Source organism: Glycine max, chromosome 20, assembly GCF_000004515.6.
Source record: "Glycine max cultivar Williams 82 chromosome 20, Glycine_max_v4.0, whole genome shotgun sequence".
NCBI lineage: Eukaryota > Viridiplantae > Streptophyta > Magnoliopsida > Fabales > Fabaceae > Glycine > Glycine max.
The window spans coordinates 47,288,163-47,303,855 of NC_038256.2; the positions used below are offsets into that span (position 1 = coordinate 47,288,163).

General features: G+C 30.8%; 2 protein-coding genes across 6 annotated transcripts; one reads left to right on the plus strand and one right to left on the minus strand.

Moving 5' to 3' along the window:
* Positions 1-5,606: 5,606 nt before the first annotated feature.
* Positions 5,607-9,986, plus strand: LOC100804358 (golgin subfamily B member 1). Of its 5 annotated transcripts, none has more exons than XM_006606504.3 (5): positions 5,607-5,776; positions 6,416-6,834; positions 6,937-8,920; positions 9,078-9,284; positions 9,458-9,986. In XM_006606504.3, the coding sequence occupies exons 2-5, from the start codon at positions 6,482-6,484 to the stop codon at positions 9,779-9,781; spliced, it is 2,868 nt and encodes a 955-aa protein (XP_006606567.1). In that variant the 5' UTR covers positions 5,607-5,776; positions 6,416-6,481; the 3' UTR covers positions 9,782-9,986. The 5 variants fall into 5 exon arrangements, with proteins under 5 accessions (XP_006606567.1, XP_006606561.1, XP_006606562.1 ...); XM_006606498.4 differs by having other exon boundaries at positions 5,616-5,926; positions 6,413-6,834; XM_006606499.4 differs by having other exon boundaries at positions 5,616-5,926.
* Positions 9,987-12,105: 2,119 nt separating this feature from the next.
* Positions 12,106-14,937, minus strand: LOC100804890 (deaminated glutathione amidase, chloroplastic/cytosolic). The gene is made up of 9 exons (XM_003555583.5): positions 14,654-14,937; positions 14,448-14,584; positions 14,250-14,378; positions 14,087-14,149; positions 13,766-13,874; positions 13,593-13,685; positions 13,223-13,325; positions 12,570-12,652; positions 12,106-12,280 (listed from the first exon to the last, which is right to left on the minus strand). Exons 1-9 carry the CDS (start codon positions 14,702-14,704, stop codon positions 12,239-12,241), a joined length of 810 nt encoding a protein of 269 aa, XP_003555631.1. The 5' UTR covers positions 14,705-14,937; the 3' UTR covers positions 12,106-12,238.
* Positions 14,938-15,693: the final 756 nt, after the last annotated feature.

Below are 15,693 nucleotides of genomic sequence, written 5' to 3' on the forward strand. Positions count from 1 at the left end.
CTCAGTTGGTTAGGCTCGATTCTTGTTTGGGTCATTAATTTTAAATTAATTCATTATAAATATTTTTCAAAAAAAATTAAAAAAAACTTGAATTGAACTTATACGAATCATCGTATGAATATGAATCATCTCATACGAATCAAAAAGGTAAAATTGGAAAAATGCCACCCAACAATTTCACTTGGTGCACGTAGGAGTGCTCAAAGAATGAGCTGAAAGATGATCCAATTATCCCAAAAGTGAAAGAAAATGATCACTCGGGCTTCTGTGAACCCAATTGGACGGAAATTGAGAGGAAAGGTTAAAAAAGGGAAAAAAAAATAGTTGTTGGACCCATTAATTCCAAGTCATCTGATTATGTGAGAAAGAAAAATAAAATATTAGCATAAAGATAAAGTAAAATAGGAAAAATTAAATAAAATTAGGTGTTTACATATTTTATATTTAAACCATTTATTGAAGGATTTAAATAGATTAAAGTTAACAATAAATCTATTAACATGCTTCATTCATAAAAATTCATGTCATGAATATGAATCATTAACGATGTTATTAGATTATATCAATATATATTCGATGTCAAATCAAGTATTATGTTTTAAATTTGATTATATATATATATATATATATATATATATATATATATATATATATATATATATATATTAATTAGTAAATCTAGTACCCGAGGCCAGTGGGGTAAGGACAATGTATTTTAACAAAAATTTAATAAAAAATTATCATATATATAAAGATAAAGATAAATATTAAGATCATAAATTGCAAGAAAACATTATCACTGCTTAATCAAGATATATCTATAAAGGAAGCAAAATGTAACAACAAACCGTGAATCAAATTACTTAGTTGTGCAATATAAAATATGAGGTAAGTACAAAAAAAAAACTACTGATTTTGTTGGAGAAAAGATAAAAATAAATAAACTTTCAAATCAATATGTAAAGAAAATAATAAAAAATATATAAGAAAAGTGAAGTTCAAACACATAAAAATAAGAGGTATAAGTAGTAAAATAACAGATGAAAATAAGTAAAGGGTACAAACATATAAAGTTAAGGGTGAAAAATATAAAATTTTAACCTAAATAGGTGACTTTATTGAGATGAGGGAGTATATTTGTCCATCCACAAATATATATGGATCCGCCCTCTATCTCTATATATATTGTTTTAAAGAAAAAACTCAAACAAATGTGAAAGATACTTTTGGTAGAAAGTACAAAAAAAATCATGCATAGTTTCTTTTGTTAAATTTAATTTCATCTATTTTCATGTGAACATTATTTGTACTGAATAACATAATTATTATTAAAATTAGCTGCTAGCTAATAAATATAAAACATCATGAATTTTTTTTTACATATACAAATATATTTTAAAATAATTATATATTTTGTTTTTAGTTGATTTTGAACTCTTATTAATATTTTATTAAGATTAAAAATACATTGTATAAACAATATTGTAATAGTTAAATAAACTGTGAAATGTTAAAGAAAACAGCAATTAAGAAATTTTATTAAAGTATCATAAGGATAAATAATGTATGAAAAAAATGTCATGAGTTAATAAAAACAACTTTATTCAAATATTTATGCTTTAGCTAAATAAGCCACTAAAATAAAGCATAGACTAACTAAAGTAACTTATCAAACACACTTAGGTAAATGTCCAGGTTGCATGAGCACGACGTTAACCCAGCAAGCATGCGTGAGTAGTCATCACTCAGTGACAGGATGATGGTCATGCATGCAAATATAATTTGATGAACACCCTTTTATTTTCATTTGATGAAAATCCATATATTGCAATAGCTGGGGTCAGTAGCATCCACTAAGTGACATTGTTAGATCACAAACCAGACACCTCACACCATTCTCCCAAAGCCAGACAGAATCATGAGAAAGCAAAACAAGAAACTCAGTATTGTATACTAAAACGATAAAATAGCACAACATAATGATCGACCAGAGAAATTTATAGTTTTTCTTTTCTCTTCTTTTCTTTTTAAATAGTTATAGGGTGGGGAATAAAAATGTATTTTTTTATTTGGTTTGATAACTAACTAACTAGGCATATTGGCCATCTCTGTACTAATGTAGAGTATAAAAACATTAAACATATATATATGAGAGACACTAACGTTAGAGTGGGGACATGAGACGCGCCCATATATATGCACAAAATTTAATTGAAAAATGACAATCTAACCAAATATTTTGGTGAGTCAAGCTAGGAGATACTCTGGTGAATCTAGTCAAAAAGATAATATTAATATTGTGTTGGGAGAAATTAATAGCGTGCTTGAAAACTCGTTAAGAATGAAAGAATTACATTCGAAATGTAAAAGCTATAGCTATTAGATTATCCAAATTATGAAAAATTATAGCCCAAGCATAAAACCAAATACACTATTAATACATTCAAGTAAACACAAATTACACGCAGGTATATGTAATACAGAGAGCGATAGGATGACTTCTGTTAGAATAATGTTAATTACGAGAAAAAATATATATACATTTAAATTATAATTATACATACATGTCTAAAATTACAAGTTTGTTGGTAGTCATATGACTAAAAAGTCATACATTTTTTTTTTTTTTTTTACTATTCAAATATATTTAGTATTTTATATTTATAATTTTCATTTCTCACATTAGTAATTGACTTGAGTTTGAGTCAAATCCCCTTGATATTTCTATATTCATATGTGAGTGTATGTGGATGTTTCTAGTAATACTTTTATTTATTTATGTGAAAATGAAAAGAGTACATATTAACTGTCAAGTCTTATTATAAATAATTTAGATTAAAACACAATTATAATATAATTTTTAGTTTGTATATATATACACACATATTTAAGTTATAAAACTAAATTAAATTAAGCCGTAAATTATTAGTTTATTTTATTTTAAAATTAATATTCTATTTAAATGAAACAAAACCAAATTACATAATATTTTAATGTTTGATTAAGATGATTTATTCCTTATAAAAAAATAAGATAATTTTGTAAAACACACTCTAAGTAGAGTAAGAAGTAATCCCGCAATATTATTAGGAGTCTTCAGGGGTCTAAATCTATGATTCAATGTGATCCAAATTATTTCACGGATTGAATTTTTTAAAGTGTTTGAGTTAAACTCAATTCAATTCAATTAAGACTCGGTCATAAATGGATTGAGTAAAAGATTTTATTTTTTTGAATTTATTTAATTCATATCATATAATTAAATTTATTATTATATATAAATTGATTATTAAATGCAAAACACATTAATTTTTAACTCATATAATTTATTAAATTAAATCATTATATTTTTTAAGTTTTTTATTTTTATTTTTATTTTTATCTTGATTTTATTTATGTTTTTTATATTAATACAATATTTTATTTAATATTATATTAATATTAAGATCATTAATTTTATTAGTTAAATATGTCACAATTTAATTTTTTTTAAACCTTATTAACTGACTCAACTCATTTATAATTGGATAGATTTAGATCAAAATTATTAAAAAAAAAAAAACAAATATGACCCAATCTAATTCATAAAATTTTGAGTGGATTGTTTGACGGATTTAGTCAAATCTAACAAGTAAAAACCCCAAACTTGGATTGATGCCTCTATTGCCTAGTAGTTTAGTTGTGCTTGTGCACTCCTTGTCTGAGAAGTGAAAGATAATTATCCTCTTTTTTCTCCCATCCTAATGCTCCGCCAATCATGCCCAGACAATGTTATTTAAGTAAATGAAATAAGATTTTTTAATGAATCTTTTTCACTATACAAGGCAAATGATTGTTTATAATACATAATAAATTGATAACTACATTATAACTTTTTTCTAAAAAATAATGATTATACATTAGCAATGTAAAAGCTCTTTATATATATATATATATATATATATATATATATATATATATATCATTTTTAAAAATAATTTTTTTATCATATATGATAATTTATAATTAAATAATAATATTTTTATTTTTACATTGCATAATGTTTTTGGTACATTTACACTATACCGTAAGTTTAAACAATTTAAAATTTCTAAGCAAATTAATAGATATAATATTAATTTATAATTAAATTGTAAATTAATATTTTTCTTTTAAAATAATGATCGTAAAAGTCAATAAACATGTATATATATATATATATATATATATATATATATATATATATATATATATATATATATATATATATATATATATATATATATATATAGACTTTGCTATTGGTTGTTTCAATCTTCCTATGGTTATTTAGAACTTATTGTTTGTTGAGATAATGGGTATTATTTTTGCAATAGAGCTGATGACTTCAAAAGGTTGAAAAATATTATGACTTGAATGTGATTCAATCCTGGGGGTTCAAGCCTTTTCCAATTACAATTTGGTTCCTTGGTCTCTCAAAAACAAGTGTATAATTGTATTGATTGAAGAAAGAATATGAATTTTTTAGTTGGTCACATCATGTAGGCTTGCAGATATTATCGCCTTTTATGCTTCTCTTAATTTTCTGGATTAATGAATATATTTTATTGGTGAGGGTATTGAGATCAATTATATAGGAGCGTGAACTTAGTTGGGATTTCTTGCATTGTTGTGAAGTCACTCATCAAGGTTTATTTAAAAAAATTATAATAAAAATTATAAGATTAATTTGATGGTTTAAAAAAAATTATGAATTCAAATCTTTTCCTTTTGCAAAAATTAACAAACTAATAATTAATATTTATCTTTAAAAAATATAATAATTTGTAATTTGATTACATTGTATAATTACTATAAGACATTTTTTAATTAAAGTATTTTTTTTGGTCAATTAGCAAATTAAAACCCTAATTTAAGCATGATATGGCATCCATTCTTTCACCGGGGGTGTTTCTCTTTTATGACACATCATTATGCGTGGCCTTACCTTTTCAATTTGGTACCTTTTGTTATCTTTAATAGTAATTGGAGTGAAAAATCATTCGTCTTGCAGCTGGTGCATAATGCCCACAACTAAACAAACAAAGATGTGGCAGTCACCTTTGTTTCTGCAAATTTTCTTTTCACTTGGTTAATTTTCCTTTCGAGAGTTACCTGTATGATTTTTTTTATAATAATTACTATAAAAAATATGAGGTAATTTTAAATGAGTTAACTGACACATAAAAATAAATGAGTCAACGGTATAAAAATCTTTACATTAATAATGTATAGAAATATGAACTTAAAAAAACTTATTACATTAAATACCCATTAAATTCTTATTAACAGAATAATTGTATCAGAAAACATGTTTATATACCGAAGTATTTACATATTATTGACCAAGTTCTCTGATTGTTAGTAAAAATTAAATTCTCTTTCTTATCAACTAAATCAATTTTTGTTGACTTTAAATATTTAGTTTAAAATAAAAAAGAATTTCTAATATAGCATAAAATATGTTTACAAAAATGAAACCGTTATTATATGGTGTGGGGCCCCAGTTGGAACGATAGTGGTAGGCTGCAGCCGCTCCTGCAACGCATATTCCGCGCGGCACCACGCTTTTGAAATTAATTGGATGACCCTTTTATCCTTCCCTGGCTCTCATTAAATCCCTCCCTTTAAGGTAAAATCATTAATTCCCCCCATTTTTTGAACTATTTACCATAATTGCTCTTCCTCTTCAAACTCTTCTTCTGCTAGAGACAGCGCAGTAGTACGAGTGGAAATTTTTTTGACCGTTTGAAACCCGGTGAGCCATTCTCTCTCATTTTGTTTTTGTTCCGTTTGTTTACGGTGAAAGTTGAAAAAGGACAATCAGAATCCCAAAAGCTGAATTCTCTCTTTTTCTTCCCCTCACTCTCGCCTCAAGAAAAGCGTAACCCTGTCCCCTCAATTTCAGGTTCTGTACAACTTTCTTTGATTGATTTTAGGGTCTAGGTCTGCGATAATTCCTTTTCTTTCTCATGCTGTAATTGTTTAGCTGATGGAATTAATCAAAATCAAAGCCATCATCGTCCAAGAAACAGAGTTTTAGATGTAACTGATAGGGGTGGGGGTGGGTCTTGGGGATATTGTGGTCTTTCGTTCACTGCATGAGCTTGGTTGGACTTGGATGGATTCTTTCCAATATATTTAATTAATGTCTCTGTTCGTATCTGTTCTCTATGTTTTGATATTCTTTGTTTAATTTTTATTTTGAAAAAACTGAACGTTGCTGAAATCAAATAATCGATGCTTCTCTTTGGTCTCTCGTGTTTCTGCTACTCCTTAGTGTGATCTTCTTTCTCTCTTCTGTTTTATTTTCTTTTTTCAATTGGTGGTGGGTTTTGCAACACTGGTTTGTATAATTTTGTTTTGCCTGTTTTTATGTTTTTCTTCTCTGTAGTAGGTTGTCATCAGCCCTGGCCCTTGAATTCTCCGAAAGCTGACTCATTTGATGAGCTTGTGGTAACACATGAAGAAATTCTTCTTTTTCAAATCTTCTGCATCTAGCAGTGGAAGTAACAACGATGCAGCTCCACCAAAATCAACAAATAAGCAAGCGGCCTGGGATAGTTTTTCAGACATTGGAATGAATAATAATCAGGCTTACGGTAAAACCAAGTCTGAGGATTATTTCCAGAGCCCCAAGGGCTTCTTCTCAAAATCTCGAAAGCATGTTTCTGATAACCAGAGTTCTTCTGCTGGTCCGGATCTTAGAAGGAGCAGGTCATTGTCATCATCTACTTACCAGTTCAGAGATTCAACCAGGTCTCCTTCAAGTAGCATTGTCAGTGATCCATATCAACAAGTTGAGCGTTCATCTCGGTGAGTCATTGACTGAACTGAAATTCGTTCCATGTTTGTATAATTCATTTAGTTATATTTTACACATTTATTTTGGTTGAACTTTCTGTGTGTATATTTCAGTTCTCAGGCTCCTAACTATGAGAAACAAAAGCGAGACAAGCCAACACAAGTTGCAGTGCCTTCTGTCCAAAATTTGCACAGATACGAGAGACCCGGGTCTCCTAGTTCTTCAAGATCTCATCATGAGTCCTCAGGGAACTCTTCCACTTGTTCCAGCAACATTTCAAGTAAGATTGTGGATCGTTACATTGATGGAGAGCAGCATCCAGAGGAAATTAGACCCAGGAACAATTCACAAAGAAATAATAGCAGACAAGGGAATTATGGTGTGAAGCTTCCTCCAAAAGTTCAGCTTACAGCACCAAATTCACCAACTCACGGAGTCAAAGATAAACCAAGGACTCATTCATTTAGAGAAGCTAAAGCTACCCGTCTTGGTTTCTCATCCCGAGATTGGACAGAAAATGGGTTTGGACCAGAGTCTCCGAGGAGTCTTGCAAAGAATGTGATTGAGAGACTTTCTCAGTCTTGTGATCTCGCTAAGCCATGTTCAAAGAATGCTAATGTGGATAATCCAATCACCATTGAAGATATCTATTCTAGATCTGTGAATGGACACTATGACTCTGATTTTGATGCTGCTCAGCCAAAAAATGATTTGTTGGATGAACCCTACAGAATGACAAATGGCTATCATGGCATGGATGGCAATTTTGAGGGTTTAAGCTGTGATGAAGCTGAAGAGGATGCGGATGCAGAACTAATGAGAAGATCGAAGGAGGCTGAGGAGAGGGTTATTCTTCTCTCAAAGAAACTGGAACGAGATAGCTTTTTTCCTGATGGTGGTTATGATGTGTCAGCACTGATTCAGACAATCAGACATCTACTAGAGGAGAAAATAAGCTTGGCTCTGGAAGTTTCAACCCATCTAAGGTCTCAAATTGCAGAAAGAGTCTCTGCCAGGGAAGAACTTAGACGTGTAAAGACAGAACTGGAGTTTCGTACTCAGAGACTAGAAAAAGAAAAGAATGAGATGCAGTCAGCATTGGAGAAGGAATTGGACAGGAGGTCAAGTGACTGGTCATTTAAGCTTGAGAAGTACCAGTTAGAAGAGCAAAGGCTTCGTGAACGAGTTAGAGAGCTTGCAGAGCAGAATGTATCACTTCAAAGGGAAGTCTCCTCTTTTAGTGAGAGGGAAATGGAAAGCAAAAGTGTGATGGCATTTACTGACCAACAACTCAAGGGATTGACCGATAAGACAGAGATAATGAAAAATGAGATTATTGATTTGCAGCAAAATCTCTTGGAACTACAAGAGAAATACAAGATAGCAGAAGAAAATAGGGACTGTATCCTTAGAAATTTTGAAGAGAAGGAGAAGGAGTGCAAGGAGTTACACAAGTCCCTAACCAGATTATTAAGAACTTGCAGTGAGCAAGAGAAGTCAATAACCGGATTACAAGATGGGTTTAGCGAGGAGCTTCGTAGGAACCATCCCATTGAGAGTGTTGACAATCACATTGAAAAAATGCGAATGGAGCAAATGAGATTAACAGGAGTAGAACTAGCCTTGAGAAAGGAGTTGGAGTCTTGCAGGTTTGAGGCAGATTCTCTTCGCCATGAGAATATAATACTCTTAAACCGGTTAAAAGGTGACGGGAAAGAAAGTGTTGCTGCTACTTATAGACTAGATAAAGAACTATGTGCCCGCATATACTGCCTTCAGAATCAAGGCCTAACAATGCTAAATGAAAGCACATACTTGTGTTCAAAGTTACTGGAATTCGTTAAAGGGAAAGGAAGCCGTCTTCATCAAAATGTTCAGCCGGATCGAGAAGTGATTGGAAATGGTTTAGATGGGCAATTTATTGTTGAATCTGAAACTAAAATTCAGGGACTCAAAAGTGGCACCGAGGGTTTAACTAGGAGTTTGCAGATGATGTCTTCTTTGTTGAAAGATAAGTCAAATCCATTGACTTGTAAATTTCAATCAGAGTGTATCGACGCTGGTAAATTAGCTACACTGAATGATCAATCATCTGAGGTGAGTTTCTTCAGGATGTTTTCTTCAATAGTAGTTTTAGGGGAGCGCATATTGTAAATCCTCTATTCTACTATTATCTATTTGCTTATTTATTTTAAACCTGTTTTAGATAGTTTGTTTATTGAAATTCTCATGGATCATGTTGTTACTTGTATAGGATATTTTAAGAACTGAACTTAAAGCAGAATGTTTGGTGACAAGTTTATTAAGAGAGAAGCTGTACTCTAAAGAGCTCCAAGTTGAGCAGATGGAAGCTGAACTTGCTTCAGCAGTAAGAGGAAATGACATACTTAGATCTGAGGTGCAAAATGCATTAGATAATCTTTCAAGTGTAACCCACAAGTTGAAGGACCTTGAACTTCAGGTCAGGAAGTTTCCATAGTATTGAAAATTATTAATTAAATTCATCTAATAGATGTTTATACATGGTGGTACTATGTTGTTATTGGCTGTCCTGTGGTAAAAATGGCTTGGTAGTTTTTTCAATTGCTATTACTTGAGCCTTTTGATCAATCCCCTGAAAAATTATTATGTCAGATGTTGAAGAAAGATGAGAGTAGAAACTGCCTTCAAAATGATCTGCAAGAGTCTAACAGGGAATTGACTATCATGAGGGGAAAACTGCCCAAAGTGACAGAGGAGAGAGACTATATGTGGGAGCAAGTGAAACAATACAGTGAGCAGAATATGCTGTTGAATGCAGAGGTCAATGTATTGAAGAAGAAGATAGAGACACTTGAAGAAAACAACCTCGAGAAGGAAGGTCAAATATCCATATTGCAAGACTCCCTTGCCAAAAGATCCTATGATGATCTCCTTGGGAGTCCTGCGCATGAATTTTTCAGTACAAAATTACTATGATAGTTTGTTTTCTCCTAGGCATATTTCATTGTTCATAGTTTACCTACATCTGTGAATGAGTTTTTTTTTTTTTAATTGTTGCTCTTCTTTTTATAATCTGTTTCACAGCGTTTTTCTTTACATATATATATATATGTTTAAGTGTAAGATCGGACGAAGAAGTTAAAGAATACAAAATTACATTTCCCCCCATTCCTCGGGGAATCAATGATGAGTTCGTGTCCCTATGGAATTGTGAAATAGCAGTCCCTGCCTCCGTGGTTCCCAGCCGGCGTTGGAAGTTAAAACCTATTTGGGTCCCTATTACATTTTTTTAAATGGGTCCCTTTTAAAAGTTTTTACCAACATGAGTCTTTTTAATTTTTTTTTTTTAAATCCGAAGTTTGATCGGTGACATACCATGTAAACGTAGCAGGGTAGGCTGAGCTTATTTAAGGTCAAAAAAATAGTTTTAAAATAAATATGATTTGTTTTTTATAGAAAAAACAAAAAGCAACTTATTTTAAATAAAAATAATTTAGAGAAACATTAGAAAATCACAAAATTATTTATTTTTAAAAATAAACTTAGACAAACTAGCTCATAATGTGAAGTTGCAATTCATGATTGTTACTTTTTTATATTTTATCAATTCATGTTAGCATTGGAACTCGTGATCTTTCTCTCGTTTAACTCTTTATTTTCATTTTAAATAACAAACCAATTTTATAATTCTTAATTCACAATTGCTTACTTAGTGGAACTAAAGTCGTCCAACGTGATGTGTTATCACGTGACTTCTTTATGAATTTTCAATTTGTGATTTCTTTTAAAGTATATTATAAAGATATGAATATATAAAAAAATTGCAAGTAAACAAATCTTATATACAATTCTTTAAAGAAAATATCTAAGCTGATCAAATATAAATATTACATTAAAAAATACACTTATTCAAATTATTAAAAAATATCACATCAAACTTTAGAAAATAAACATAATAAAATGACAAAAATTCTTATATTAAATATAAATCTAATTATACAAATACATAATGTATATTTGTTAACGTATAAAATATAAAGAAATAATGTGTTAGAAAGTAACAATTACGAAAAAAAAGTGATTGATGTAGTAATCATTAATTGTAACTCCACATAGTATGATGCTTACAGAGCCTGCCACATGATCAAACTTTCAATTTGATCGGGTTTATCATCAAAGCAAACTCATGCTAGTAAATTGTTTTATAAGAAACTCATTTTGATTTTGTTTTAAATAATCCAAATGGGTTAATCAGCCGAAGGAAATCATTATTTAATAAAACTTTGTTATTTGCATCTCAGGACTTTAGGTAATAAAATTAAGAACTAATAATTTTTGATAAAAAATATCAATAATAATTTTTTAATGACAATAACTTTTTATTGGCGTAAAAGACAAATCATTATGAATCATATCCATACAAGCACTTTATTTTGAATAACATCTTTATAAAAAAAGGAATAAAAGCTATCAATTTTTCAAGCAAACTTAAAATAATTTTTAGATAAATTTATAACATAGTTACATTAAATACTCATAGGAACAACTTTGTTCTTCATAATAGTTTTTACTTATGCAGGATTATATCCTTTATACTTACCATTTCTTCCAAAAGATACTTTATAGGTCAACCATATGAATTATAGTATATTGATAAACGAAGAAAAAAAAATCGTGTATGTTCATAGTGTTTTCCCAGTTGACTTCCCTTTTCCAGTTTTCCTCAAGGGAAAAAGAAGGAAAACAACTAAATTTCTTGAGTAATTTCCCTTCATTCTCTGCTTCATTTTGAACAAACTACTTATTCTTTTTCTCACATAACTCATACATCAATAACCAAAAAGGCTGTCAACCGTTCAGGCATCAACTTTCAAGGGCAGTGCTAGGATAAGAACTTGGTATTATGCCTAAGTCCCATTGAGTAGTATGGGATGCTCAGAGGAGTACTTAAGTGGCTTGGTTCCCCCCCTTTAACAACTAGCTTTTAAGGAAGGCTTCCCCTAGTGTTTGGGTGCTTATCAATTTAGGATTCTAAAAGCAAACCACTTGTTAAGTTAATTTTTGCTCCTTTTATTTTTTTTAACCTATAATTTTACAAATTTCCAAGCGTAAAATTTTTAGTTTAGAATGATACCCTTCATCAAGATTAAACATCGATACGCTATGCACAAAAAAGAAAATTGGATGCAATGAATCTAACCTCAATTTGTGGAAAATGATACTTGATTCTGTGGAACTTGCAGCACACATAACATGGAGCATGCACAAATGAGTAGAAGATAAGACAGTACTTATTACCATGAAGACTGAAATTCATAATTGTAGATACCATCCTAAAGGGAATCTAATATGGAAGTCCCATATTTTACTTTTGGTACATAGAAATTCCATATTTAAATAAGCTACCCCCTTCTTGACTGGTCCAAATAAGAACTATAGAGATGCAGCTTTCCAGAAGTCAATTGGCTTTCTTTGCTGAAACCAAAGAAACAAATGTATGAGTAAGGAAATACTACTTACAAAAGCTGTACTGCTCCAATAAAAACAAGAGAATTGTTAACCACATATTTTTCCAACACATTGTTTATTATGATGTGAATTTCACTTAGGTGTCGCTAAAAGCAGACAGATTTTTTTAGTGAAACTTATGTGAAATTTATGCAATAATAAAAAGTGTTGAATAATGCATTGTTACCATTGCTTGATTCATATCCCTGATTGAATGTATAAGTGCCATGGCTATAAATAGATGTTACAAACTTACCTTAGCAATTGGCATTTTCTCTCTAACTGAATCAACAAATGATAAATCAATATCAGCTACTACAATGCCTGTAGACAAACGATCTGAAAAAGACAAATAAAACCAATCATGGAATTCAGTAAACCCTGGTTTTAAAACAAAAGAAAAATAGCAATATAAAAACTACAGCAAGCAATACATTGTCTGAACCATGAAGAATAGACAAATTTGTATGATGGTATAAAACAGAAATTTTAATGTATAACAAACTCATAACAGCTGAAACCTCCAAGAAGGACAATGAAAGCACCATTAAAAAAAATCTTCTACCCAAGAAAATTCAAGCAAAATTATGTCTTCTCCTATAACACTAACTCCGTCAATGCCTTGGGTAAATAATTTGAAACCACAGCTCATACATCCATTCATATTTTGCAGGCATGAAAGAAAACTATTTTGACTGTCATACATACGATCAGATCCATAAATTCCAAATACCATAATTTGGGAAACTACAGAAGTTCCCATTTAGTAGTGAAAGGTCTCTTAACTTGGATTTCAAAAGCAATAAGAAAGAACAAAAACTAGGAAATAAATTGAATGAATTATGGTTAGTGGACTTCCAATTTCAATGAATTAACTCAATGAACATGAGGAACTATCAAGTTTCTTACCTGGTAATCGTCCTACAATTGTCCCCCATGGATCGATAATTAATGTGTTGCCATAGCTTTCTCTTTTATCGTTATGTTTGCCAGCTTGCGCAGCAGCAATGACCTGATAATTATCTTAGTAACTTTTTGAAACACATTTCCTCAGATAGTTATCTAAGTAACTTGTTCTAATCATTTCAAATACATTAAAACAAAAAACAAAAAAACAAAGCCATAATTCTGGAAACTATAATTAATTAGCATGAATACACAAGAAGTCATACTTGTCGAATCCAATGATTATACTTTAAGCACATTCAGCCGGGGATGGTGGAAGCATGGGAGAAGAAGGGGAAGGGCAGTATTATTAGATGCAAAAATGAATTCTTACATAGCATTGAGTCTCAATTACACGGGCACGAAGAAGAATCTCCCAATGTGCTTCACCAGTTACTGTTGTGAATGCTGCAGGCACCAGTAGTACCTGGATGTTGTAAAACACAAGAAAAATTTAGATTGTAGACAACCCATTTTAAGCAGGAAAGTAATATTTCCACTTATTACCTGTGCTTCATGTTGGAAACGTAGCAATTGGTACATCTCTGGAAATCTCAAATCATAGCAAACACTGAGGCCCAAACGTCCAATAGGACTGTCTACTGCAACAATATCCAGCCTGAAAACATCCCCAAAACAGAAGAAATTCACATGAAAGCCCCATCCTTCATGGTGCATATCATATCCAAGTGTGCTTATCTTCTCTTTCAAACACTCCCCCTCCCCTTTTCCCTCAGATTTTCTAGAAAGAGAGTTACGCTGAGGGAGGACTAAAGCAAGGCAAAAGGTTCATCATCTAGTCTTAATACTGCATAGAGAGTAAATATCCTACCTGATTCTGTAAAACTACTTTCTTTGTATACCCTTCCACCAGGAACATCTACGTCAAACCTTCAAATAACAGAAAATGAATAAAATATCAACAGCATAAAGAAAAAGCAGTAAAATTTCTCAATTCAGGAGGAGCATACCAAATAGTTAGTGATCTTGCAGGTGTATCTTTCTATAAGAGCTTATAATTTTGCCGGTGTCATCTACGATAACATGAGTATTACACAAGTGTTGAGGATCGGATCCAATCTCTTGGAAGCCTCCAAGTGACAACCAAATGTCGGATTCTCTGAAGTGAATAGTATTGTGTAAGAGAAGGGGAGAGTAAAAAAAAGGCAAAAAAAAGAAAGAATAGAACCTGGCCAAAGAGCAGTAGTGGTTCATAATAGGTCCATCCAATGGTTCAGCAACAAGAACGCTGTCCCCATCCATAGTGCCCACGTAAGAGAAGGCCTCAGGAAAGCAAAGCAATTTGGCTCCAGCAGATGCTGCTTCCTAATTGAAAAGGGAGCATGCATATTATTATATACAATACTAGAAGACAAGAAAAGAAAAGAATATTACTTTGAGGAGATGAGAGCAAGTGGCCATATTCGCAGCGAGGTTGGAAGCCATGCTCGCTGAAACTCACTCTGATGATTTGGGAATTCCAGAGACCAATAACATTCACATTCACTCACACACTAAAACATTACAACTTACATCATCTTACATAGACTCCGAGGATTTCAGACAAATCTATCCATACATACTTCGCATCGCCATGCCTTGGTTGGTCCCACATAAACACTTTTTTTTTCTTCTTCCTATCATAATCCATCGTGAATAACATTTTCTCTCTCTCTCCAAATAAGATTTCTATCCACTATAAAAAATAATAATTAAAACGTTTTGACGACCGTTTGAATTAATTATATAATAAGTATAACATTTTTTTAATTTTAATTATTTGTGTTCTTACATTATTTTTTTTTAGAATTTATTCTATTCTTCTTAAATATATTTATTTATTCAAAATGGTCATGCATATTTCATAATTTAAATGTATTTTTTTTAAATTTTACTCAATTTAAAAATATCCATGGAACAAAATACTCAACATACTTATTATTTGTCAATTGCATAGTGGTGAAAATTTTGAATAGTTTAGATGAAATTCTAGATATTCAACCTTCACTACTGCTATTAGGCACTAAATTTGTCAAATTATATATAGATACCATTGCCAACTCAGAGACTATATCCCAATTAGCTACCTTATTTTTTAGTTGAATTGGGCCAATTTATATAGCTTTCTAGTATAATCTAACTTTTTGTGAGCTGTGGGCCGAGTGGGATATACTATGAACTTTTCTTCTCTTTTTTTTTCAACAAAATTCACTTCTTATTTTTTTTAATAAAATAAATTATATAGTTCTTTTTATTGTGTATAATAGTTAAAAAAAAGTTAGAAACCTTGTGCAAACTACTCAGACTATACCGTTAGGCTCATTCATGCATTGTGGGTATATTGTTTTTTATTATACATGTATATATAAAATAATTATTTTCTTAACACAGAATATTATTCGTATGACTAATGATGACGATATTATACTTTTAAA

Bases quoted from the DNA above. Each gene is read 5' to 3' on its own strand.
- LOC100804358 (XM_006606504.3), top strand. From the start codon at position 6,482: ATGAAGAAATTCTTCTTTTTCAAATCTTCTGCATCTAGCAGTGGAAGT. The intron at 8,921-9,077 runs GTGAGTTTCTTC...TTACTTGTATAG, and splicing joins TGAATGATCAATCATCTGAG to GATATTTTAAGAACTGAACT. The intron at 9,285-9,457 runs GTCAGGAAGTTT...TTATTATGTCAG, and splicing joins TGAAGGACCTTGAACTTCAG to ATGTTGAAGAAAGATGAGAG.
- LOC100804890 (XM_003555583.5), bottom strand. From the start codon at position 14,704: ATGGCTTCCAACCTCGCTGCGAATATGGCCACTTGCTCTCATCTCCTC. The intron at 14,150-14,249 runs GCAAGATCACTA...TGTTATTTGAAG, and splicing joins TCTTATAGAAAGATACACCT to GTTTGACGTAGATGTTCCTG. The intron at 13,326-13,592 runs GTAAGAATTCAT...GATAATTATCAG, and splicing joins TAATTGAGACTCAATGCTAT to GTCATTGCTGCTGCGCAAGC.